The sequence below is a fragment of the Ambystoma mexicanum genome, chromosome 13 (assembly GCF_040938575.1).
Source record: "Ambystoma mexicanum isolate Mex_15411 chromosome 13, UKY_AmexF1_1, whole genome shotgun sequence".
NCBI lineage: Eukaryota > Metazoa > Chordata > Amphibia > Caudata > Ambystomatidae > Ambystoma > Ambystoma mexicanum.
Window position 1 is genome coordinate 31,350,041 of NC_090938.1, and position 26,839 is coordinate 31,376,879.

A 26,839-nucleotide genomic window follows, 5' to 3' on the forward strand; every position below is an offset into this window, starting at 1 on the left:
GGATGCAGAGGGAACCAGCTACAGGCGGCAAGGGATGCAAAGGGAACCAGCTACAGGCGGGAAGGGATGCAAAGGGAACCAGCTACAGGCGGCAAGGGATGCAAAGGGAACCAGCTAGAGGCGGCAAGGGATGCAAAGGGAACCAGCTAGAGGCGGCAAGGGACGCAAAGGGAACCAGCGAAAAGGTGGCAAGGGATGCCAAGGGAACCAGCGAAAAGGTGGCAAGGGATGCCAAGGGAACCAGCGAAAAGGTGGCAAGGGATGCCAAGGGAAACAGCTAAAGGTGGCAAGGGATGCCAAGGGAAACAGCTAAAGGTGGCAAGGGATGCCAAGGGAAACAGCTAAAGGTGGCAAGGGATGCAAATGGAACCAGCTCCATGCAGCAAGGGATGCAAAGGGAACCCAAGGAATGCAAAGGGAACCAGCAAGAGGCGGCAAGGGATGCAAAGGGAATCAGCTACAGGCGGCAACGGATGCAAAGGGAACCAGCTACAGGCGGCAAGGGATGCAAAGGGAACCAGCTACAGGCGGCAAGGGATGCAAAGGGAACCAGCTACAGGCGGCAAGGGATGCAAAGGGAACCAGCTACACGCGGCAAGGGATGCAAAGGGAACCAGTTACATGCGGCAAGGGATGCAAAGGGAACCAGCTACAGGCGGCAAGGGATGCAAAGGGAACCAGCAACATGGGGCAAGGGATGCAAAGGGAACCAGCTACAGGCGGCAAGGGATGCAAAGATAACCAGCTTCAAGCGGCAAGGGATTCAAAGGAAACCAGCTACACACAGCAAAAGATGCAAAGGGACAAGCTACATGAGTGACCAAACCAAAGGGGTCCAGCAACAGCCAGCATTATACAAAGGGAACCAGCTACAGTAGCAGGGATACAAAGGGAACAGGCAGCAAGGAATCAAAGGGCAGATTGAACTACCTACATGCGACAAGTGATGCTACAGCAGCAAAGATGGAAAGGGAACCGGCTGCAGGCGGCAAGGGATGCAAAGGGAACCAGCTACAGGCGGCAAGTGATGCAAAGGGATCCAGCTACAGGCGGCAAGGGATGCAAAGGGAACCAGCTCCATGCAGCAAGGGATGCAAAGGGAACCCAAGGAATGCAAAGGGAACCAGCTAGAGGCGGCAAGGGATGCAAAGGCAATCAGCTACAGGCGGCAAGGGATGCAAAGGGAACCAGCTACAGGCGGCAAGGGATGCAAAGGGAACCAGCTACAGGCGGCAAGGGATGCAAAGGGAACCAGCTACAGGCGGCAAGGGATGCAAAGGGAACCAGCTACAGGCGGCAAGGGATGCAAAGGGAACCAGCTACAGGCGGCAAGGGATGCAAAGGGAACCAGCTACAGGCGGCAAGGGATGCAAAGATAACCAGCTTCAAGTAGCAAGGGATTCAAAGGAAACCAGCTACACACAGCAAAAGATTCAAAGGGACAAGCTACATGAGTGACCAAACCAAAGGGGTCCAGCAACAGCCAGCATTATACAAAGGGAACCAGCTACAGTAGCAGGGATACAAAGGGAACAGGCAGCAAGGAATCAAAGGGCAGATTGAACTACCTACATGCGACAAGTGATGCTACAGCAGCATAGATGGAAAGGGAACCGGCTGCAGGCGGCAAGGGATGCAAAGGGAACCAGCTACAGGCGGCAAGTGATGCAAAGGGATCCAGCTACAGGCGGCAAGGGATGCAAAGGGAACTGGCTACAGGTGGAAAAGGATTCAAAATGGAACCAGCTACAGGCGGCAAGAGAAGCAGTAAATAAACCAGCTACAGGCGGCAAGAGACACACATGAACCAGCTACAGGAGATAAGGGCTAGAAAGGGAACCAGCTACAGGCAGCAAGGGATGCAAAGGGAAGCAGCTACAGGCAGCAAGGGATGCAAAGGGAACCAGCTACAGACAGCAAGGGATGCAAAGGGAACCAGCTACAGACAGCAAGGGATGCAAAGGGAACCAGCTACAGACAGCAAGGGATGCAAAGGGAACCAGCTACAGACAGCAAGGGATGCAAAGGGAACCAGCTACAGGCAGCAAGGGATGCAAAGGGAACCAGCTACTGGCGGCAAGGGATGCAAAGGGAACCAGCTAAAGGCGGCAAGGGACGTAAAGGGAACCAGCTAAAGGCGCCAAGGAATGCTAAGGGAACCAGCTAAAGGCAAGGAATGCAAAGGGAACCCGCTAAAGGTGGCTGGCAAGGGATGCAAAGGGAACTTGCTAAAGGTGGCAAGGGATGCAAACCCAAGCAGCTAAGAGCTGCAAGAGATGCAAAGGAAACCAGCTACAGGTGGCAAAATATGCACAGGAAGCTAGCTACGAGCATCAAGGGATGGAAAGGGGACTAGCAACAGGAGGTAAGGGAGGGAAAGGGAACCAGTTACAGGCGGCAAGGGATGCAAAGTGAGCCCAGCTACAGTAAACAGTTTAAGTGGCTAAAATGGGAATCTTCTGTGGGCATCACTGTGATGCAAAGGAACCGCGCTGGTCAAGGTAAGGCGAAGGAACCAGTCAAAGGGATACAAGTTTAAACGGGCAAAAAATATATAACTAGCAACAGGTGATCGGGGAAAAAGAAGTGAGCTATTTATTGGTGTCAGGTGAGTTTCAAAGGAAACAGCAACAAGCAGTGAAGGTGAGGGGGGAAGCAGATACAGGCACCAGTGCTACTAACACTTGCACAGGAAAGAGAAAGGGGCTGAGCTACATGTAACAGAGCTGTGAATGGAACCATCTCAATATCCCCGTCTACATTGGAAACAGGCCACCAGAGATAAATGGGGAACCCCCCTCAAGGGATATGGAGGGCACCAGGAACAGGCCACAGGGGCCATGGAATCCAGTAGAACCACATACATGCCTGGTTTCATAGACAGCACCAGGTGTGTCAGCAGCATCTTGCACCTTACAGTAGATTCAGAGTGTAATGTCTAAGGCTTTCCATAAGAAGCGTTATTCAGTCCTAAAGAGCCCCTTTTCCTTCCCCCGGGTCTTTTTTGACATTGGCCGAGCAACTGCTAAACTGCTCCTGGGACCCCTATGCCTTTCACCAGTCCCGGCCGATTCCAACGCCTTCGGTTTTGTGGCTGGATGCCTCTATCCCACCTCAGACTTTCCTGATGCCCCCACTGTCCTGCACAAGTCACTCATCCCCGCCATATCAACTTATCCTGCTAGGGAAAGCTGGGTGAGGGGACGATCCGGACCTCCAAATCAACATTATTTCAAGCCCGGCTAAGAGGAAGAAGAAATGAGGGAGAGAGGCATTAGAGCGGTCAGGAGTGAAATGGTGAAAAGTTAGTAAATGTTATTGAAATAGAAAAGAAAAAATAATAATTAAAAATAATAGCAATAAAGCCAATCCACCCTTCACATTGCCCCTACCCTCTCAAAGGCCATGCAGTTCAGAAAGGTTGGATTTGAAGCACTGCAAGGACGGGGGCAGCAGTTGCAGGTTCAACCAATAGTCAGAGAGGTGCAGTGTGCACGGGAAAGAGGTTGCGACCTCCCCTCTCCCGTTAGCGTCCAATGGTTTCTCTGCCAAGAACCTGAGCAGGAGACAATGCTTCATCTCTTCAGATACACATGGAGGCGGTGAGGTGCCAAGCTCCCACCACACAATGCCTTGAGTTCTTCAAGAGCATACTAAGAAATTGTACAATTGTTAAAAAAAAAAAAAAAAAGACATTCCCTAAGTCAGAGCCAGTGCGCACAGAGGCTTCCGACGTACCATTAATGTTACCTGAAAGGCCTTTTAGGAAGTGAGGTGGCTCCCTGTCCAGGCTGTAGGAAGCACAGCTTCTTGTAGTCCTCTCTCTCTTCATAGTGTAAGCCCATTCTACGCACTGGGGATCAACCTCTTAAGGTGGCATGAAGAGAAACGCTCAACCACAGGCACGGAAACACGGCAGGCCCTGGCATAACTTAGAAAGAGGGGTTTTGGGGGGGGGGGGTGACAGGGGAGGATGAAGCCACATTGACCTTGCTAAATGGAATAGGAGAGGGAGTTACAGGCAGGAGTGAGCTGTAGGTAACCAGTCAGACGAGGGTAATGGAGGGGAGTGAGGTAGGCAAACATTCCCCCGGCTGGTGACAGTGACGAACATTAAGGCCGAAGGTCCAATATGGATTGTGCAGATACTTCAACGGCACAGATCATCTCTCATTTGGCTGGGATAGAGCAAGAGAGAAACAGGAGGCTGCACAGAGATGCACACATCCCATGAAAGCCATGTATTGTTTAATTCCACTGGACACACAGGCTGTATGACGAAAGCAGCCTTGCCCTAATGAGAAGAGATTCCCCTCTGGGGTAGGAGCAAGTGGCTTCACAGTACTTGTACTAATCCTACTGATATAAGAATTTAGCTTCAGGACTGCCAAACAACCGGTAAGGGGAGTGGAGGAGCGACATGCTAGCAGACACATCTATAAGGGAAGTCGATGAGTGTCAGGCTGGCAGGAATTATGAAAGGGGTTGGAGAGGTGAAATGCCACCAAAAGAGACTAAGCGGTGTTGGTGGCAGGTTAGCAGATCCATTTGTACGGTAAGAGTCACAGGCTACCAAACACATCTGTAAAGGGAGCAGACCAGTGGCAGGCTAGAAAACATCAGTAAGAAGAGTGTATACGTGGCAGTCTGGCAGACATCTGTAAGGGGAACAGGCAAGTGGCTGGCTAGCAGACATCTGTAAGGTGATCGAGCAAGTGGCTGGCTAGCAGGCATCTTTACGAGAAGTGGGGGAGTGACAGTCTACCAGGCATTTGTAAGAGTGGTGGCGTGTGAAAGACGCAAACAATTCTAAGGGGGTGGGATGCGTGGTGGGCTAGCAGAAACATCTGTAAGGGCAGTGGACGAGTGGAAGGCTACTAAGCATTTCTAAGGCTAGTTGTGGTGTGAAGGGCCACCAAACAATTCTAAGAGGTGCACAGACATGACAGACTTCCAGAAGGTTGGTGACAGGCTTGCGTGAGAAGACTGCCAGGCAGTAAGATACTAAGTGCAGAGGAGGCCCGAAAGCCTGCCAAACATTGCATTTGTAAGAGACCCGGAGCAGAGACATACAGCAACACATTAGCCGAAGGAGTGGGGAGGTCCAAGACTGCTGCAAGTCTGAAGGTGAACAAAGATTACTTTGCTTTTCTGGGGCTCCAGCAACACAAGGATAATTCACGCTTTATAACTCCTTAGAAACAGACCCTTCCCACTCTCTAAAGAAACACAGCTGGCATGAACAGGGTTCCAGGCCCCATCAAACGCCTCTGCTATCGCTACTCCCAACCGTTGAGGTTGCAGCACCCCCTCTTCCTGGACACCAGTGACAGGCACAGAGTTCCACTCTCTAGGCCCCTGCTTACCTTTCTTGGCCTTCTTCTCCTCCTCACCCTCTCCGGCACCAAGCAAGGTGAAGATGATACCAGTTTGGGAGTTGACGCCCACAGCAGTGACCACCATTCTTCCAGAGCCTTCCATGACATGGGTACCTATGGGGGAAGGCAGGGGGGTCAAAGCAAAAAGGGAGGAGAGAGCAACAAAAGAAGGACAAACAAAAGCAGGAAATGGGAATACAATGAGAAGGGGTCAAGACCACATCAAAACCAGACATTATTTTCCTTGAAGCCAAAGGAACTGCATGTTCAGTGACCCCTCCATCTATAACTCACAAACACCCACCAATTGCAGCTGTACTGTCTCACAATCACTCACCAAACACCATGTACACTTCATTGCAGCTCACAATTCTTCCACTGATTTATGGACAGCCCCAACCCTCACGCAAAATCCCCTTTCACACCGTACGGATGGCTTCACCTCTCAGAATCACCCTCCACACACTGTACGGGCACTGACAACCTCACACAATTACATTGTTCACACTAAATGGACCACGCCATGTTGCACAACATTTCTCCTCATGCTGTACTGACACACACAGCTCCTGCACTCACATCACTGTCCACACACCATACACCGCTACACACTGCAACGTTAGCCTCAACTCTGATGCAGTTTGCCCTCCACACACACTGTTGGGGGCTTCATCTCACCATTGCATGACGCAACACACACACACACACACACACACACACACACACACACACACACACACACACACACACACACACACACACACACACACACACACACACACACACACACTTAACCTCCAGAAAGGGTTGCAACAGCCTTTCCTCACTCTAACAATCCCTTAACATACGCTACACTGACTGCGTTTTATGAACAAAGGGGCAGCTTTCAGCCAAGATGCTTGAAATGAAAGGGTCAAGGCTTGCCTCAATTTTTAAGTGAATTTGATTTATGCTTTGTTGGCAAATGTGAGAAACCAGAAGGTGTCTCACCCACTAGTCCCCGGGGATCTGTCATCCAGGTGGCCAGGACATGGCCATCGCATTTGGATCCAGTTGCTGGGGGTGGAGCAGTGCGGGAGGATCACCTGGGTGAGGGGTCTTCGGGGAGTCGGACACTAGATGGTGAGACGTTATATCCCCTTCCTTGTAATACATTTACCCCATCCTACCAGGTATGATATTTGGGAACTTCACCCCCCCTCCCCCTTTACAACAGGAAAACTTCCTCACGGACAGCTCACTATGAGAGAAAACAGACTAACGTCTGGTGTTGGATTTATTGGCAGCGTTTGATTTGGTGGATCACACGCTGCTATTACAAAGACTTCGGGATGAAAACTCACGTATTTGAATAGAAGGTCTCCCACCTCGCTTTGTTGGTGTAGAGAGAGTAGAGCAGTGCTTGTTCTTGTTTGTGCCATCTGTAATCTGAGACTTTTTTGGTCTTGGCGCCCCCGTATGCCTCCGGCCGATTTGGCTGCACCGAATATAAATCGATTAAAGTAAGGTAAAAGTAACACCTGAGCAGTATACCGGCCGTGTCCCAATACAATGGTCAGGCAAGGTCAGGCAATTACTGATCATCACACACACCTGACTTCCATTAGACTTCCCCAAGCGTTAAAAGATGGCACACAAGAGCACACTCTGAGTGAGGCAAAGCACACGAGGAAACAGCAGTTTCGGGACAGCTGCTGAACACGACAGGAAAGACGGAAAAACCGAATGGGATCGCAAGGAGGGGAATTCCCTTGACCTTTTCGACAAGGAATCGTTACTTTCCAGAGACCTTGAAAATAGAAAGCGTAAGACCAGGGAACCAGGCTGAATAATCCTGCATTGTGTGACGTGTCAGTAATCCAAGGCAGGGAGAAGCGACAGACTCTGTGCTACCGTCCCTGGCTCCAAGAAAGCAGCTGCAGTGATATCAACACAGCCGGTGAGTTGGGGAGACCGATACAAGACCGGTCTGTGTTGAAGCCAAGGTTGCAAGCAGCAACATTGTATGGCGAGCACTGGAACAAACATTGTTAAAACGCGTGTGATAAGAGGCGCAAGTGTAGTTAATATGCTGATGAGTGATTGAACTTTAGAGCAAGCTACAATACCTTTGGTCCGGCACCGTGTGGATGCTCAATCGAAGGTCTCTAAGGTATCCAGCTGAAAATTGACAAATCAGATACATTTTGTGAATCGAAGTGGTCCTGAGACGGGTCAAGCAAAATCCTGCGCACAATCGAATGTCTTGGATCTTGATGAAGTAGAGAAAGTTTGGAAAGATACATGAATTTGTTCTGAGCCCGACAGAGGGAGATCAATTGAAGGTTGTGTGCTAAAGTGAGTCTGAGCCCAGCAGAGGGGGATCCAGGGTGAATAGCAAATCACCTGAGAAGTTGTACAAGTGAAAATCCTCAGAAGAAAGGAACTTTAATGATTTGTCGTATTGCATAAGGACCTCTGAAAACGTGGGTAAGGGAAGCCAACAGCTTGAATATCCTGGCATATAATTTCTTAAACATTTTTCTTTTGCACAACATTTTCTGCCACACTATTTGTATTTAGAAGTAAGGATTGGCAATAGGTTTATTGGTATAGGCCCTTTTATTTTGACAGCCTCAACTAGGACTGCGTTATTATTTGATGGTCGTAGCTTGTTCCCATCTTTAGATTTAGGATTAGGTAGCCATTTTTCAAGCCAAATTGATGTTCAATAAACACTGTTGAACTGTGATCACTTGAGTCTGTCTTACTGTTCGATGCCATGCCTTCCTTACACAAATCACATGCTTTTTGAAGCTGCCCATGCCACCCAGTGTTTTTGCGCGTTACATAAAGGAGGAAACCTGGCCTACATTTTGTGAAGAAAACGAAGCATTTCACACTGTAAGATGTTAAGTGGAAACACTGCTGTGTGTCCAAGTGGCCGACATCCCATGCAAATTCTGCTGGCCTTCTCAAAGGAGAACTACTCATAACAGCATTGAAAAAGCAGACTAAAGCATTGTACCCTCTGTACATGCTCTGTGCCATTAGACATTAGTTCACACAACGCACTTTATCCTCCAAAGGTAGTGCAACCGAGCATTAAATATTAGCTCACCAAACATTATCACTGAAAAGTGCTACCTCAGCTTAGTAGACGCACTTTAATCTCCAGAGGCTCTTAACCAGAGCACTGGACATTAGCTCGCAAGACATTCCTTAGCGTCACGAGGGAGTGCACCTGAGCAAACGCTATTAGCTCAGAAGATGCACTTTATATCCTTCTGTGGTGATGCACCAGAACATTAGACGTTAGCCCGCAAGATGTACTTTCACACTAGACGTTGGCTCACAAAACTGTATGGCCCCCGAACAAAAGAGCGGCTCCCACAAGAGGGCCTGGACCAGCACACTAGATCGTAAGGTGCACTTTACCCGAGAGAAGTGCTGCACTAGTTTACTAGTCCTTTTCCCATAAGGCACATGGCACACTATCTTCTAGCAGTGCTTTTATAGCACAATAGTAATTCACTCACATGCCAATCACTCTTCAATACGAAGGTACAGAACAAATGCACTAGCCATTCACTGTCATGCCACATTGTATGCCGGAGGCGTCAAGGCACCAGTCACAAGACACACTCATGTCTAAAGGCTATTCTGAGAAGACGTGGGTCAGTGTCGCAAGGTGCGCTGCCTTTACACTACTCCAGTACATCATTCCTTCTTTGGCGAACTTCATTTCTTGGAGCCAGACCATAAGCACACCAATCACTCACCAGGTGAGTGATATCCCCGCCACTCCAGAGTAATTCACTCAAAACACGCACAACATCACAGACTGTTCCACTTAAGCACCCTAGACATTTACTCACAAGACACCCTGTACCCCTAAATGTACTGTAGCCACTGACTAAGGGTGCTGGATCTCATAGAAGCACAATGCCAGTACCCTTGTCATTCTCTCACTGCATGCGCTTTATCCCCTAAAAGTGATACTCCAAATTACACTGCATCCTTGTACCAGCGCACTAGCTAGTCACTCACTGGCTGACTGAGCTCTACTCCCTATTCATGCTACATCAGTGCACTCATTTAGTCACAAGGCATAATGTGTACTAGCACATAGCCAGTCTCTCATGGACTGTGCTCTACCCCGCGTTTGGTATCCCATTCTTTCCACAAAGTACATTACTTTGTTATAATATACTTTGTGGGTATTACTTCGAAAAACTAGAATTTCATTTAGGTATTTGTGGGGTAAGTGATAAAAGGTGGTAGAGAGGGGCTTTGTGGGGGGTGGGTGGTAATGAAGGGGAAGAGGGGCATATGGGATCCCCGCCCAAATAATTAAAGTAAAATTTCGAAGTAATACCCACAAAGTAAACTACAACGAAGTAATTGAATTCGTTGAAATGACATGGGCAACCCACACACATATATGCTACACCTGTGCACTGATCACTTAGTCTTAAGGGACGCTGTAGCCCAGGCATGCTAGCCAGTCACTCATTGACTGTGCCCCACCCCATGGTAATGCATGTCAGCGCACTCATCCTTTAGTCACAAGGCACGCTGCTTCCCAACTGTACTAGCACGCTAGCCCATCAGCCATGGACTGTGCTCTAGCCCCGCCCCATTTATATGCTACACCTGTGCACTGATCACTTAGTCTTAAGGGACGCTGTAGCCCAGGCATGCTAGCCAGTCACTCATTGACTGTGCCCCACCCCATGGTAATGCATGTCAGCGCACTCATCCTTTAGTCACAAGGCACGCTGCTTCCCAACTGTACTAGCACGCTAGCCCATCAGCCATGGACTGTGCTCTAGCCCCGCCCCATTTATATGCTACACCTGTGCACTGATCACTTAGTCTTAAGGGACGCTGTAGCCCAGGCATGCTAGCCAGTCACTCATTGACTGTGCCCCACCCCATGGTAATGCATGTCAGCGCACTCATCCTTTAGTCACAAGGCACGCTGCTTCCCAACTGTACTAGCACGCTAGCCCATCAGCCATGGACTGTGCTCTAGCCCCGCCCCATTTATATGCTACACCTGTGCACTGATCACTTAGTCTTAAGGGACGCTGTAGCCCAGATATGCTAGCCAGTCACTCATTGACTGTGCCCCACCCCATGGTAATGCATGTCAGCGCACTCATCCTTTAGTCACAAGGCACGCTGCTTCCCAACTGTACTAGCACGCTAGCCCATCAGCCATGGACTGTGCTCTAGCCCCGCCCCATTTATATGCTACACCTGTGCACTGATCACTTAGTCTTAAGGGACGCTGTAGCCCAGGCATGCTAGCCAGTCACTCATTGACTGTGCCCCACCCCATGGTAATGCATGTCAGCGCACTCATCCTTTAGTCACAAGGCACGCTGCTTCCCAACTGTACTAGCACGCTAGCCCATCAGCCATGGACTGTGCTCTAGCCCCGCCCCATTTATATGCTACACCTGTGCACTGATCACTTAGTCTTAAGGGACGCTGTAGCCCAGATATGCTATCCAGTCACTCATTGACTGTGCCCCACCCCATGGTAATGCATGTCAGCGCACTCATCCTTTAGTCACAAGGCACGCTGCTTCCCAACTGTACTAGCACGCTAGCCCATCAGCCATGGACTGTGCTCTAGCCCCGCCCCATTTATATGCTACACCTGTGCACTGATCACTTAGTCTTAAGGGACGCTGTAGCCCAGGCATGCTAGCCAGTCACTCATTGACTGTGCCCCACCCCATGGTAATGCATGTCAGCGCACTCATCCTTTTGTCACAAGGCACGCTGCTTCCCAACTGTACTAGCACGCTAGCCCATCAGCCATGGAGTGTGCTCTAGCCCCGCCCCATTTATATGCTACACCTGTGCACTAGACATTCAGCCACACTGTACCAAGGCACTAGCCAGTCGCTTAGTGCATGTGCTGCACCCCCTACGCAAGCTACGTGTGGGAATGGGTCACTCAGTACCAAGGCATGCTGAATCCCACTAGAGCCACCGTAATAGTGTAACTCTTTGGACTCTAGAGTCGGCCCAGTGTCCCCAGCCCCTGCTGGGAGCCCCCCCAGATTTACCTGACAGCAGCATGGGGTCCTTCTCCAGAGACTTCTTGACCTGGTCGGACTCTCCGGTCAGTGAGCTCTCATCAATCTTCAGGTCATTGCCCTGAATCAGGACTCCATCCGAAAGCAGGAGATCACCTGTGGATAACATGACAAGTCAGGGTGACAGCAATAATCAACAGCTTGCATTTCTTTTTTTTCCCATTGCTCTTAGAAAAGATGGTGAACTCAGCAGGATCCAAAGAGTAGTCTTAGAAGTAAAAAACACAGGCTGAAAACAAAGAAGCAACCTGGTCATGGGGGTAAGGGGAGGGCAGCAGGTATGCAGCCGGGAGGAGGTGCAAGGGGGGGGCAGCGTGAGGAGGCACACAGGGGAACCCGGGAGGAGGTGCAGGGATGCAGCCGGGAGGAGGCGCAGGGGTGCAGCTGGGAGGAGGTGCAGGGGGAAAGGGATTTCTTGCAAGGCTAAATGGTACTAGCCCCATTCCTGTACCGGGATGCCCATGCACTATGGAGGAATGGGGACGGGATGTAGGGGTAGAGCAAGGAAAGGAGGAGAAGCAGGGACACAGCCAGGAGGAGAGGTAGAGACACAGCGGGGAACAATGGCAGGGGCACAGCCAGGAGAGGCGGTCAGGCACAGCTGGGATAGGCAAGAGTACAGTCCCTGGGAAGAGAAAGTGAAGGGATAATGCCAAGAGGACACGCAGGGTCACAGTCAGGAAGGTGTGCCGAGCAGCACCCAGAAAGGCCTTGTGAAGTAGACCAGAGACACTAGTGGATGGGCATAGTTCGATGGGGAGCAGGGGCATATATATTGCCTGAGTAAAGAAAGAAAGAGGGACGCAGTCAGGAAGGATGCACAGCCTGGGGAGGGGCCTGGATACAGGGAGGCGATGAGTAAGGGGAGCAGTAAAGGGGGGGGCGGTGCTAGGGACCCTCCGATAATGCACTACTATGCCAACTGCCGGTATATCCAGGCTCATGTTACATCTCTGCACCCTTCCCCGCACCTGTCCATATTCACTAGGACATGTCAGAGCTGGAAAGAGCGCTTTCCCCTCTCCAGTGCTGCAATAACACAAACAAGGCCTGCTTAGTAATGCCAGTGTCTCGTTAATTGTCTGTAGAGCGTGCCACGCGAGTACACACTTAACAGTAAACAATGCCTAAATTAGGTTACACAGCACGAGCAGCTTTTCTGCCAAGCGCTGGCGAGGCTGGAGCAGATACATTAAGTTAATAATGCAAAATGAATGTGTTTGGAATATCCCAAGAGGCTGCGCCACAAGCTGGAAAGTAAGCCGCCCCTGTCTAATGGATCCAAACACGGCTTCATCTGGAGGCGACAAGTCTCTGCAAACAGCTGCAAGAATGCCTAATGCACAGCACGAGGTGCACGTCCACCAGCATGTGGCTGAAATGCAGCTTCAGAATCTAGTGAAACTATCAAGCACAGCAGGAGGTGCACGCCCACCAGCATGTGGCTGAAATGCAGCTCTAGAATATAGTGAAACTATCAAGCACAGCAGGAGGTGCACGCACACCAGCATGTGGCTGAAATGCAGCTCTAGAATATAGTGAAACTATCAAGCACAGCAGGAGGTGCACGCCCACCAGCATGTGGCTGAAATGCAGCTCCAGAATTTAGTGAAACTATCAAGTATGGCCAGGTACGGGAGGTCTCTGCATACAGCTGTAAGAATGCCTAATGCACAGCAGGAGGTGCACGCCCACCAGCATGTGGCTGAAATGCAGCTCTAGACTATAGAACCAGCATGTGGCTGAAATGCATCTCTATACTATAGAACCAGCATGTGGCTGAAATGCAGCTCCAGAATCTAGTGAAACTATCAAGTACAGCAGGAGGTGCACGCCCACCAGCATGTGGCTGAAATGCAGCTCTAGAATATAGAACCAGCATGTGGCTGAAATGCAGCTCCAGAATCTAGTGAAACTAACAAGTACGGCCAGGTACGGGAGGTCTCTGCACACAGCTGCAAGAATATAGTGAAACTATCAAGTACGGCCAGGTACGGGAGGTCTCTGCACACAGCTGCAAGAATGCCTGATGCACAGCAGGAGGTGCACGCCCACCAGCATGTGGCTGAAATGCAGCTCTAGAATATAGAACCAGCATGTGGCTGAAATGCAGCTCTAGAATATAGTGAAACTAACCAGTATGGCCAGGTACCGGAGGGGGCACGCCGGGGGGGGGGGGGGGGGGGAGAGCGAGCCAAACAAGCAGTACGGGGTTTGGGAAAGTGGCACAGACTGAACATTACAGCATGGAAAATGAACAGGGAGATGGCCCGCCTTGCCAGACGCAGCGAGCGACTACGGGTCATTGAGAATGGACTTTCTAAAAGGACAAGAGGCTTGTCATCATGTAAGTGATTTCAATCCGGCACTCCAACTAAGTCAATGCCTAGTATGGGATTCCCAATGGAAACCCTTATTTATATATTTTTATGTCAAAGTTCGTTTAATTCTGGATGATGTACCCTTATATAACGCCCCTCTCTTTGAATCCCCCCGGTCTCACTAAACCAAGAAATAGGTTTGTTTTGCATATTAAAAGATTTATTTGAAGAATTGAACAATATATATATTATACTTTTATTAATAGGAATAATATCTGAATATCACACTTATAAATATGAACAATGATCAGCAATGGGTAATATAACAATATCAACAATCTCTTTAATCAATTAGGAGTAGGAATGGGAAGAATAATGTAGCAGAGAATACTTTGTATGGGTTCAAGAAAATGCAATGATAGGAAAGAATGCAACACAGAAATAAAACTTGATAGGACTTCAATCAAAAGACAAAATAATCACTCTTTTCCCCGTTATTACTCAGTCCCCCTCCCCCCAACATGCAATATGAAGAGGTGGAACGAGGGCACACAAGTATCAGGAATAATCAACAATTGCAGTTTAAATGCCACTTCTCCCAACAAGCAGAGAGAAACAGGGCTGATTTTAAACAGGTCAAAATGCTTTTAAATGTGATTTGCAATGAATGGGAAAAATGTTAAAAATGATTTTAATTCGCTAAATGGGATTCAGAACTAGTGAGAGTGGCTTTGAATTGGTTCAAGTCAACACTAGCAATGATTAAAGAATGAGTAGCAGATGGAAAACGAAATTCAGAAGTTGAAAGCAAAAATTAGCTATTTTACATAGAATGAAATTGAGCCAAATTGCAAATTGCAGCAACTTTTCCACGTGCGGGAAACACGATTGCGGAGAAACTATAAGGAATTGGAATGTCGTTTCAGGTTCGTTAGAAAGCTGAGGAACTTAGATTCAAAATGACATTTAAATCTAGTTTCTAGGACATGCGGTTGAAAAGTTAGAGGTTTTTGTGAAGGTCGATTTTTCAGAAACAGTCAAGATTTAAAAAATGAAAGATTGCGCTTTAAAGATCCGGAACCAATATGGACTTATACTAAGCTATGAAAGTACAAGATACCCAACGGGACAACCACCAGAACAGGGCGCCTTCCACTCTGATTGTTGTGCGCCATGACACTTGACTTTCTTCAGAAAATATCAGCGCACAGATGATTATCGCTACAATTATCACAGACTATAATGAGAAGAATTCAGGATGGACACAAGATTCTATAATGCAGTTCTGGATAGGTTAAAATGGATTGAATAGGATTACTTTAAACTAAGAGATGACTATGGACAGTTCTAGACTAAATACTCACTCCTGTGGCTTTGGAATGGAATGGACCCGTCAAAGATCTGGTCAAGGATTTGGCTGGGATTCTCTCGCCACCGGACAGGTCTCAGGCACTGGGTTCTGCTCTCAGCAAGGCCCTCTGTTCTGCGCGGCCTCTTGGACTGGATCCAACGGGTTATGGGTTACACCTCTGCGGGTCTGGATCTTGGTTCCAGCACGGGGTTCTTAGCTAGAACAGCAAAACAGCTCAGCCAGGCTGTTGGATTTTGTGGTGCCCCTTGGAAGTTTAGGGGTTAGAATCAGGTTGCAAAAGATTCTGAGGCCTGCTGAAAAAGGGTTCAGCTTCTTGGGTTAGGCCCCTCTGCTTCAAAGTTCTAGAGTTTGGTTCTAGAGTCTGGTCTCTGGATCTATGTCTGGAGCCTGGATCTTCCTGCAGGGTGCTTCGCCAAGAAATCAGTTGAGGAGTGGAAAGTGTGTGTCCCTGCCTGTCCTCAGCAGTCCCTATTTATGTATTTCCAAAGTGGGTGGGGATGCTCATTCTACTATGACTGACCCTCTAAGGATCTGATAGGTCAGAGAATTTCCCCTCTCCTGATTTGAGACAGGAGCAGTGTGTCATCAGGTGTCAGAGTGATGCTGTTTTTTATGGCCCAAAGGAAATCCCTCCCCTTTGCTTTTTCTTAGGAAATCTATTTTGCCCAAAAAACATATTTCAAGACATACAAGTTGTTCATAATACATAATTGCATAACAGATTGCCCAAAGTACATTTCTGTTCAACTCCCATCTTCCTGCGAGCTATGGTTCATAAATGACAACTTTTTCGCACTTTTGGTGGGTTTCTCAATGTTAGTTCTTCACCAATTTTTATACATGCATGCACATCCCCTCTGGGCACATTGCTGTAATTTTTCATGTTTCTAACATAAACACCATGGCTACAATATGAATAATTTCCAGGGTTCAGTCTCAGAACATTTTACAGATTCCAGCTAAGTCTTAAACTGTGAGCGAATTTTTCATTTTAACAATCTCCAAGTTTCATATTTTTGTCATTTCAGCACACTTTGCTATAAGCATTTTTCTAAAACATACATTTACACCAACTTCAATCATCAATTTCAGTCTGGCCAGCCTCCAGAGCTGGGCTGAGTCAGAGGGTCACATGGCCTGCCTTCCTGCGAGAGCAGTTTGTTGTCAGTCACACCCGAATTAGCATTCCTATTCAGCCCAAGGAATCCATTGTTTCTTGGTCTGGGCAGCAGGGGAAATCTCCTCCTCTCCCGATTAACATGCCAATGCGAAATGCTCTCCTTTTGGTGGGAATGAACAAGGTGTGAGTTTCCCTGGGGAAGAAGGCCTCTTGGAAGTTTTAGCTAAATCAGGTTACCTTTTGGTCAATTGTAACGTCGTTCCTTGTGAAAAAATACATTTATAAATTTAAAATAAGCAAACCCATCTTTACTTCCAGTTCTTTTTCCACATGAAAATCAATGTGTGGCACTCTTATATGGCATTTTGATGGAAATCTCTTCTTTGGCATAGTTTGAGTTCACTGTTCAACTTTACACATGATAGGTTTTAAATCGTCGGCTTCTGACAGAGGTGAGTAACGGTACTACACCCATTTTTGACGGATTTCTTTCAGCAAGCAATCTTTAAAAGAGGATTTTGTTCTGATAACATGATTCTTGCTGACATTGTATTTATGTGGATTCTTGCAGTAGAATAATGTGGAACACCCAACAAGGAGGTTGGATCTTTTAGGTGGTTTGTGAGCCATGATTTTTGCACATTTTTGACAATCAAGAAAACGGATTTCCAAACAGCTCTGTGGTTTCTTTTTGGCAATCAGCATTGCTTTTTCAAGTGATCTCAGGCTACTTTGTGGGTAGCCCAATGGTGGGTTTTGGCAGTGGTCTCCTGTGTTACCACTGACATAGGCAAAAGTGGATGGCGGCCTATTTTTCAGATTTTTACTGCACAATTTTGGGTGATTTTTAGCGAGCAGCATGCTTTCCAGTGGCCATTTCTGAGGTTTCTGCTGCCAGCAATGCACAGGAATGTTGCAGGGCCTGGACCAGGGGGTTGAGACATCCCCAATCATGACAAGGTGCCCCGGCCTCAACGGGGCACCAAACATTTATTGCAGAACATTTTGGCAGTAATGAGAACATTTGTACCGGTTGGGGGGAGGAGGGGGTGCAGTGCAGAGCTGGGGAGGACCACAGATACATTAGAACCCCTTCTGGGGGACTTCGAAGCTGGAATTATGGGAAAGGGAGGGCACAGTACGCCCCCATCAGGCGGAATACATGGACAGCTGCCAGGGGGTCCCGGCAGGGGAGAGGGTGTGGGGTCAGGAGGCAAGTTGGGTAACGAAGGACTGGCCTCCTGGGATCGACCCCCCACACAGAGCAGGGCATGGTGGAGAGGGGATAGGGCCACACCACCATGCATCGCCATGAAGGGCAGAGGGCGTGGTCCACCTGGAACACCTGTCAGTATTAGGAGATGATGTATTGTTGTTTCTGATGTGTGGTTTTTAAGTCTCATTTTTGGCGATCATGTTTGGTGTAAGGAATACAAATGTGGCCGATATGGAATCCAAAAAAGAAGGTGTCATGTGCGTTGCTCATGCCATTGCATGTCACCCCTGCAGAGCCCAATGCATGAGACAGGGCTAGAGGGTGGGTTGGGGTTCACTGGAGCTGACTGTCAGAAATGCACTACTAATAGGAACAGTCTGCGGAGACCCATGACTTCATGACTCTGTTTAGCAGCGGCGGGTAGTCTTAAAGATAAGCTGTGTACCAGGCACATACTCCCAGAAAACAAGCAAATATTCTTAACAAAAAAATGGAGTTAAAAAAGAAGCCAAATAAACAGGAGTCATGAACACATAGCCTGTCTCCAGGTTGCACCAACACAGCTCTACAGATGTTTGGGTCCATGGAAAGTATTTGTCTGCCGTTACTGCCTAACCTGAAGAAGAACTAAGTTGAAAATGCATCACTCAATTTGCAAGAATTCATCGGTGCACAGCAGTACTGATTACAAAGAGATAGGAGCGCAAATATATCTTTACTCGCCTAAATAAATGCTTTCATCAGTACTCCAAAATACTGTTTTACTCCGGAGCAATTCGGTTTAGTGCCATCTGAAAAAAATAGGGAGTAAAAACTCTGGCTTCAAGCTATTTTCGGCAACACTGGCAATGTGCACAAACCACTCCACAACAATGGGGTACAACTCCAGGAAGGTCTAATGCACTGCGTGGGATGTGAGACAAATGAGGTGTGAGGGGCTTGGTGGCTGACCTGCACCTTCAGGATAAAGGCTAATGAACAGGGTGGGCCAAAACAGTCGGAGTGAAAACCTCAAATCTCCAGTCTCCCAACACATGAGCCCAACTCTTTACTGGGTTAGGGATTCCTGCCCAGTATTCTGCCGCTCTCCCCAGGTACGGTTTTAGTCTCCAAAGCCCCCCGCCTAAGGGGATCATCTCAGTTGTAGGTTTTAGGTTTCCCCTACCCAATGCCTGTGTCTCTGGGTATTAGCATTGCCTGTGCCTAATTTCTGTAAAAGGTCTGTTGGTCGCATTAAAGCTGTTCCCAAACTGTTGTTCGGAAGGTCCCCAAGCTTCTCGAGGTCAATGCACCCTAAGTCTCCTGACTTGAGCACTCTCCTCTCTCTGTCGTGTCTCAAGCTCTTGAAAGAGTTGTCCTTCTGTATCAGGTACAGACACGGAAAGGGGCATTTTGTTTACCTAGAGGCTCCACTGCCCAGACCGGTCTGTCCCTCCCACTCAAGGCCTCTTCTTTGCCTCCCCGATTCTCTGGTATGCTCCCTTCTCAGTGCTCATTCTTCTTCCCGCCTCTAACAACAACCTAGAATCAACCAGACCTCCGGAACCTACATGAGCTGATTAAATTAAGAGATTCCTAGCTGGAAATTCTCTGGACTCCCTTCAACCATCTCACACTCCACTTCCTGTGTCCAACCCCCTTTCCAAACTCTCCTTACCAAGTTCTGGAAGATTCAACACTCCCAGACTACCCCTTACATATAGTCTCCCACCCTCTCCATAGGTGCTCCAACCTCCTCCTGCCATTTCTCAACCACCTCCTTAACTCCTCCAAAAAAACTTTTAAAAAACTCTCAGTCATTGCCAACCTTCTCCTGGTGCTCTCTAGCAAGGTTTCTCCTGATGGTCCCAACCACCTACTTGCCATCACAAACCTCATCCAAACTCCTACTGATGTTTCAGTCTCCTCACTATCACCAACTATTTTCATCTTATCATCAACATCCTTTTTAAACACCACCTTCTACCCTTTTGATCTCTCAATAGCTTCTTCTATCTTCTAATGTTCTCCCTCCATCCATCCATCCTACTTGTGCTTGCCCTATTCGCTACTCCACGCCAACCTCTATACAACTCCTTTGCCAAACTCCCACATTGCCAGATGGAGCTTGAGGCCTTCACAGTTCTGTTTTCCTACCTCCTGTCCCAGGCTCTTTGTGAAGGTCTGCACCTGTGTCCTGGAAAAGCAGGGTTGGGATTGGCTGCAACCAACAATTTCAGGTGAGTCATTTCTGGAATTCAGGGGCTAGACCAATCTAGTCTGTCCACCATTCTAGAATTTACTCCCCGCAATTGTAACTTCAGAGTGCTGCCTAGAAAGCACTTCTCTCCCCTGCTTCCTCAGCGTGTGAAACAGATGCTGGTAAATCCTTTATAAACTATCTTGAATCCTTCTGTGCGCAAAAGGAATGTTTGACTTCGGTAAGCTTGCGCCTCATCCCTCAAGGCTAGAAACTCTGACTGAAGACAATGAACTGGTGAGATTGTATTATTCATGAATGGAAATGCTGCTGGCAAAGTAAACATTGTGTCACTAAGTCGAAAGCAAGGCTTTGGAACAACTTACACCAAGCAACCTAACATTGGAGAACCAAATAAGGTGCGCTTCATAACTAAATATAGCAGCAACCACCATGTAATAACGAAGGTATTAAAGAAACACTGGTATTTGCTGAAATTGGATGAGCACATAAAAGAGTATGTGGATGAAAGACCAAATATGATATTCAGGCAAGCCAACACTTTGAAAACGAAAGCAGGTCCATCACTACTACCTAATCCAACAAACCCAACGGAAAGGACAGGGTTAGAAAGAGAGCCGTTTTGCACACAACCAGACTAAAGAATTCTTTGACATTAAAGGCAAACGAATTGAAATAAAAGAAGGTATCAACTGTAGGACAGAATTCGTGGTTTATGGCATTATATGCAAATGTGGCAAAGTGTATATTGGGAGAATGAAAAGAGAACTGAGAATTCGAATCAGAGAACACTTAGCTACAATTGGAAGTCAAGCTCCGAAGTTTCCAAAAGCACATCATTAGCAAACAGTACACCAATTGGACAATAAGTCACAAATCAGATTTATAGGACTACAGAGAATAGACCTCGGAAGAAGAGGTGGGGACAGAGAGAAAGCCCTCAAACAAGCAGAGGCAAGACTTATCTGCAAACTGAATACTACAGCCACAGGTTTAAATACAGACAATGAAATGGCATCCTTCCTCTAAGGGAGTTACAACAAGGAAGTTAGTTTTCTCAAAACATGAAGAAATGTAATGGACAGTACATAAGTGCAATTAATATAATCATGTAAAACAAATAATCAAAGTATAGATGAATTTGTCAATTTGCCTGATGTCGAATAGATATACATGAATGTATTGTCCGAAATGCAAATATGTTGAGATGTTTAAGACACCTAGAACGGTCAGTATGCAAAATGTTCTATTAAGGCAATAGAATTGTCAGTATGCAAAATATTCAATTGCGGTAAATATATAATTAAGACATAAATGAACTTTGCCCATTGTTCTGGAGTAATTGATGAAAACTGGATTTTATAATTTGTGCGCGAGGACACTTGACAATATCTTTGGGACATGTTAAAATGTAACAATAAATTGTAAAAGAGTACAATTGATTTAACTGTGTATATGTAAAGCATGATTGGAAATGTCAACTTGGGGGATATCCATTTAACAATTAGGATCTTACCAATCGAATTGGAACATGTTTTGATGTTAGAATACGTTATATAAATATACAAATCTTTGAAGAATGAGACTTGACATCCAATACGTGAAGAGATATAACTTAAAATGCACACGCACCACAAGGTGCCATACGGTATAATAATCAGGAGTGACTTAACAAGTATAAAATTTAAAATGAGGGAATTAGCTAAATTCCAATCAAAGTATAGTGAGAACGATAACATTTATTAGAATCAAGGGTTTATGTATATTCTATGTAAAACAATACACAGAGTATGATCGGAAAGACCGATATAAATAGGAAACTACTTAAAGATGGCGGCTTTATTATGCAAGTGGGAAGCATTGCTGATGATTGTATCTGCTTAGATTTAGATGCTTTGCATATAGTCCGACATCGAGTAGAAATTGCGGAGTATTGCATCCTTTTTTCGAAGATCGAAAAGGGGACATCGACATGGGTGTGACTGTAATACTATCCCTAACGTGACGTGTAGTGTACCCAAAATTCCTCATGCTTCTATGTCCATCTGGTCGTGTTTTTCTGCTGTGAGGGAGCCTTATAGTCAGCGTGAACGAGTACAGAAGAGAGAACGTGTAAGAGGTCTATGTTCCTTCTACTTCACGGGGGGAGGAAGGGTGGGTGCATGTGAATTTAAGCAGATACAATCATCAGAAATGCTATTGCGGTGAGTAATGCATGTCTTCTGATGCCTGTGAATCTGCTTAGAATCGCATGCTGTGCATAGACTAGCGAGCAGTACCCAGAAATGGTGGTTGGATGCGAGAAGCGACAGTAGCAAAGAGATGTCTTAGCGCTGCTTGTCCCACCTGAGAATCAGACCTAGAGTGTGTATCTAGGTAGTAGTGTTGTGTAAAGGTGTGTACAGAACTTGCGGTTGCGGCTTTGCAAATGGAATGAAGAGGAACATTTGCAATGAATGCTATGGTAGCCTCTGTGCCCCTAGTAGAGTGTTCTCTAGGCGTGAAGGGTGAATCTCTCTTGGCAAGAGAGTAACACCGTGTGATGCAGTTTACGATCATCCACTTGGAGATAAGTGATTTAAAGACAGGGTCCCTTTCTCAACCAGCGGCCACTGAAACGAAGAACTGATTTTTTTTTCCAGATAGTAGATAACCTCTCTTTACATCCTTTGTGTGGAGGCTTCTTTCCGCCACGTTAGTGGGGTTCTGGAAATAGGTGGGTAGTTCTATGGATTGGTTTACATGAACTTCGAGATAAATTTAGGCGCAAAATGAGGGCGTGTGCGCAAAACCACCTTATCTTTGTGAATCATGATGAATGGGTCCTGAACTGAAAGGGCCTTCAGTTCACCAACTCTCCTTATAGAGGTGATCGCCACCAGGAAGGCGATATTGTAGGCGAGTGCTTTAAGGCTAGCCTTGTATATTGGGTCAAAGGGAGGCCCCATTAGTCTGGTAAGAACAACATTCAGGTCCCATCCGGGAGCTGGGTTGGAAATAGGGGGATGAAGTCTCTTTTCCCCGTCCATAAAGGCTTTAATTATAAGAATGTTGCACCATTGAGACCTTGCCTTGGGACGTGGTGTACGCCGAAAGCGCGGCTAAGTGGACCTTTAGAGAATTGAAAACCAGTCCTGAATGGAACAGGTGGGTTAGGTACAGGACGATATCATTAGGTGAGCATTCACTAGGATTGATGTCCTTGCCATTACACCAGATGACAAAATACTTCCATTTGCTGGAGTAGCAATGCCTGGTGTTAGGATTCTGTGCTTCTCTGAGTATGTCCATTCATCTTTGAGGGAGCTGGAGGTGCACGAGGACCTCAGGAGCCAGGCTGCTAAGTTGAGAGTTTGTGGGCATGGATGTAGTGTTTCCCCCCTGTCTTGAGACAGCATGTTGTACGGGCATGGCAGCTTCCTGGTTGGGGAGACTGACATTGCCATGAGATGGGAGAACCAAGGCTAGCGGGCCCACATAGGGGCCACCAGAATCATCCTGACTGGCTCTTGGTGCATCTTGTGCACTATTCTGTTGAGCACGGGAATCGGGGGGGGGTTGGGAAGGGGGGGCGGGAAGCGTAGACAAATTTCCCAGACCCTGTTATCCAAAAACTGTTCCCCTTGGAGCCGTTCTGACGGTACCTGGAGGCGTAATCGTTCGCATCTGTTGAAGGAGGTGAGCCCCCACCCAGTCAGAGATGCGTCTGTGGAGAGTGCCTTCTACTGCGGGGGTGGTGAAGGCTTTCCCCTGCAGAGGGTTTTCCCTCGACCACCACTGCAGAGACTGAACAAGGGCTGCCGAGACAATCACTAGATCATCCCACTGGCCCGACACCATTGGCTCGAGAGCCACTCCTGCATGGGCCGCATGCGCAGACTAGCGTGAGGAACTAGGTAGATGCAGGAAGCTATCATCCCCCACAGTCGCATGACTTTGCGTATGGTCACCTGGTGACTGACTACATAGTGAGGGATCTGGAACAGCATGTTTTGAACCCTTATCCTCTCGTTGGAGGGAAAGACTAGGCCGTCTTTGATCTGAATTAGAGCCTCCAGAAACTGTTTGAATTGATTGGGGTTTAGACTGGATTTTTTCTTGTTGATAGAGAAACCTATGTTGAAGAGAAGATACTGTCTTCTGGGCAATAGTTTGGCATGTTCCGTACAAATTCCTTGTTATAAACCAGTCGTCAAGGTAAGGATAGACAGGGATGGGCTGCCTGCGCAGGTGAGCAGCTACTACCGCAAGTACCTTTGTGAATACCCGTGGTGCTGAGGCAATGCCGAAGGGGAGAACCTCAAACTGATAGTGAGTGTCCTCTATAATGAACCTGAGGTACTCTGTGTGCTGGCAACATTTAAATATGTAAGTATACATCTTTCATGTCCAGTGTGGCCATGTAATCCCCCTGTTGCAGCAGTGGGATTACCTCCTGCAGTGTTGTCATCCTGAATCTTTGAGGTTTGACATACTTGTTCGCGGGCGCAGGTCTAAAACAGGGCACATGGTGCAATCCTTTTCGGGTAAAAGAAAGTACACTGAATAAATACCCTTGTTTACCTGGAGAATGGGGACGACTTCTATGGCGCCCGTTTCCAGCAGGACCTGAACTTCTTTCAGCAGGATGCGCACGTGTTCTGGTGACAGGCGCCTGCTTTTTGGTGGGTGGTATCGAGATGGCCGGTGAAACTCGATGCAGTAGCCATGGCCAACTGTCTTTAGCACCCACTGGTCTGATGTCATCCCCTCCTAGGCATGGATGAATGATGACAAGCGACCCCGACCGGGGAAGCATGGGAAGGGACCCGAACCGGCGAGTCACTTTGAGTTGGAGGCCGGGGAGCCTTTAAGAGTAGAGTTCCTGCTTCTACCCTTGCCCTTACGAGGGCCCCTCTGCTGATCTTGGTTACTAGAAGAGCCTTGGTCGGAGGACCAGGGGGTACTCTCTGAGCATATTGTCCATGGGGAGAACGGGAAAAAGATTGCCCATGAAAGGATTGGCGTGAGTTAAGAGCCTCCAGGCGGGTGGAAGTTCTTAGCCGTGATCTGGCTGAGCGACTTTAGTGTTTCATGTTCTTTTTTCACAGTCTCCAGGGCGTCATCAACAGCATTCCCAAAAAGGTTGGAGTGCTCAACTGGTTTATTGATTAGAGAGGCCTGAGTTTTGGGTTTAAAATCAGAGTTCTTTAACCAGGCGTGTTTTTGAAGTAAGGTCCCGTGGGCTAGGGTGCGTCCAGTAGTCTCAGCAGAGTCCAGAATGTTCTTTAATATGTTATGGTTAACCTGTCTGCCCTCAGCCATGACCGCCAGCAGGTGTGATCGGGTAGGCTCCTGGACATCTTGAAGGCCCTGCTGGACTAGGCCCCATTGGACATTGCTGTAACTTGCTAGGAGAGTGGTATTGTTTGCGATCCTAGTTGTGTAGGCCGCAGAGGCGGTGACCCGTTTACCCAGGGCATAAAGCTTTTTACAGTCTTTGTCCAGAGGGGCTTACGCCGAGGACAGTGGAACCTCACCCTTTTCCGAGTGGTAGTAACCACCAGTGAGTCCGGTGTAGCATGACCCTTTATGTAGAGCAGGTCGGAACGTGATGGGTGGAAACAATTATGATTGCCCGTGTGGGAGATGGTGACAGTAAGGAAGGGGCCAGGCACCTCTGTATAGAGTTCAGTAAGGGGGGCATGGCTTGACTAGTCTGAGGCTTCTCTTTGAGGATATCCTCAACAAAGTCTGAGTCTGGAGCGGACTCATGTGTTGCAATCTGGAAATGATTGGCTGTTCTTTTTTAAAATAGCATTGAACAACAGCTGGTCATCAACAAGTGATGAATCCCTCTGTGGAGGCAAAGAAGGGGGATCTAGACAGATGATGTCCGGGTCAGGGGTATGTGTAGGTGATAGCCAAGGGCCCTGATCCCACGCCCGATCTTGATCCCAGCCTGGGTCCTGATCAGCTGTGTCTTGTGCAAAGGGATTACCGTCCTCATGGGTATCCTCCTGTGTTGGGTCCTCTGTGACATCCAAGATATCCTCTTGGTGTCCCTGTGCAGAGATGGGGAATTTCTGCAGTTTGTAAGGAATGGGGCAGGAGTCCTCTTCCTTGGGTCTTTTGGTTGTAATGTACCTGCCAGAAAAGTCAATAAACTGGGCCATTTTGTCCATGTATTGTTGAAATCTCTCCCTAGTCCATAGGGAAGAGGCAGAAGGGTCTAGAGGTGGAAAAGGTTGCCCAGAAGGGGGTGATTGTCCCAATAAGGCCTTAAAGAGAGGATGGGGGGCTTCAGAATACTCCTCTCGACAAGAGGGGGTGCCCTTGTGCTCTGTGGCTGCCGAAATGATAGCTGCAAGGCTTTCACAGATTTTCAGCAGTTGAATCGAAGGTCTCAACAAGCCTGACGGTGCAGTCGGGGTCGGTGACTCCACCGAGGACTTAGGTGCTTGTGCACCCTTGGACGGTGTGTCGGCGACGGTATGTTTTTTAGGGTGAACGCCCATTCCAGAGGGATTCCCAGTCACAAGCCGCTAGAGTGGTTTCGTGGAGAGCACCGAACCGCGAGGTTCGGAAGGCACCGTTGAAATTTTCGACGGCCCTGTTGGCGTTGTGCGCTTCTTCGAGTACTCTGTGGAAGAGGACTTACAGGTTGCGTGTTTTTGTATCCATGGTGCATGTGTGCCCTTGTCGCCGGGGTGTGAACTCCCAATAACAGAGCCGGTGGGCTGTCTGTCGGATCCGGGGACAGGCATTTGGGAGCCTGTAGGCTCTGCCGAGAGGTCGGTGGCTTCCATTTCGGAACCATGGCTGCCGACGGAATCCTCGTTGTCTGAAGCGACGGGCCCAACAGGGGAAGAGCTTTCGGCCTGCATACCATAGGCTGCCCACTGTTTAGTACACCTGTCTTTCAATGTTTTCGGTCGAAATAGCTTACAGGACTTACATGAGCACTCGTCGTGGTCTCGCGGAAGACATCGAGGAAACTTGCCATTACATGACGGGTAAAATTTAAAGGGCATCCTCGCCACAGCAGAGGGTAGAGGCAGCCAGACCATGAAGAGAAAGAGGAGTAAAGGACATTCTTGGAGAAGAATAAACCCAGGGCCCCACTCTCCCTACTGTATGGGCCTAGTCGGAGGTCCG

General features: G+C 47.9%; 1 protein-coding gene across 5 annotated transcripts in view; it reads right to left on the bottom strand.

The window, feature by feature from the left end:
• The window catches only part of ATP2B4 (ATPase plasma membrane Ca2+ transporting 4), an 803,527-nt gene that overhangs the window by 235,847 nt on the left and 540,841 nt on the right, over positions 1-26,839 (bottom strand). For all 5 annotated transcript variants that reach the window (XM_069633088.1, XM_069633085.1, XM_069633084.1 and 2 more), the window contains exons 5-6: positions 11,444-11,569; positions 5,367-5,492 (exon numbers count right to left, since the gene is read on the bottom strand). In XM_069633088.1, coding sequence (XP_069489189.1) covers positions 5,367-5,492; positions 11,444-11,569 — 252 coding nt within the window. The remainder of the gene's footprint in view (positions 1-5,366; positions 5,493-11,443; positions 11,570-26,839) is intronic.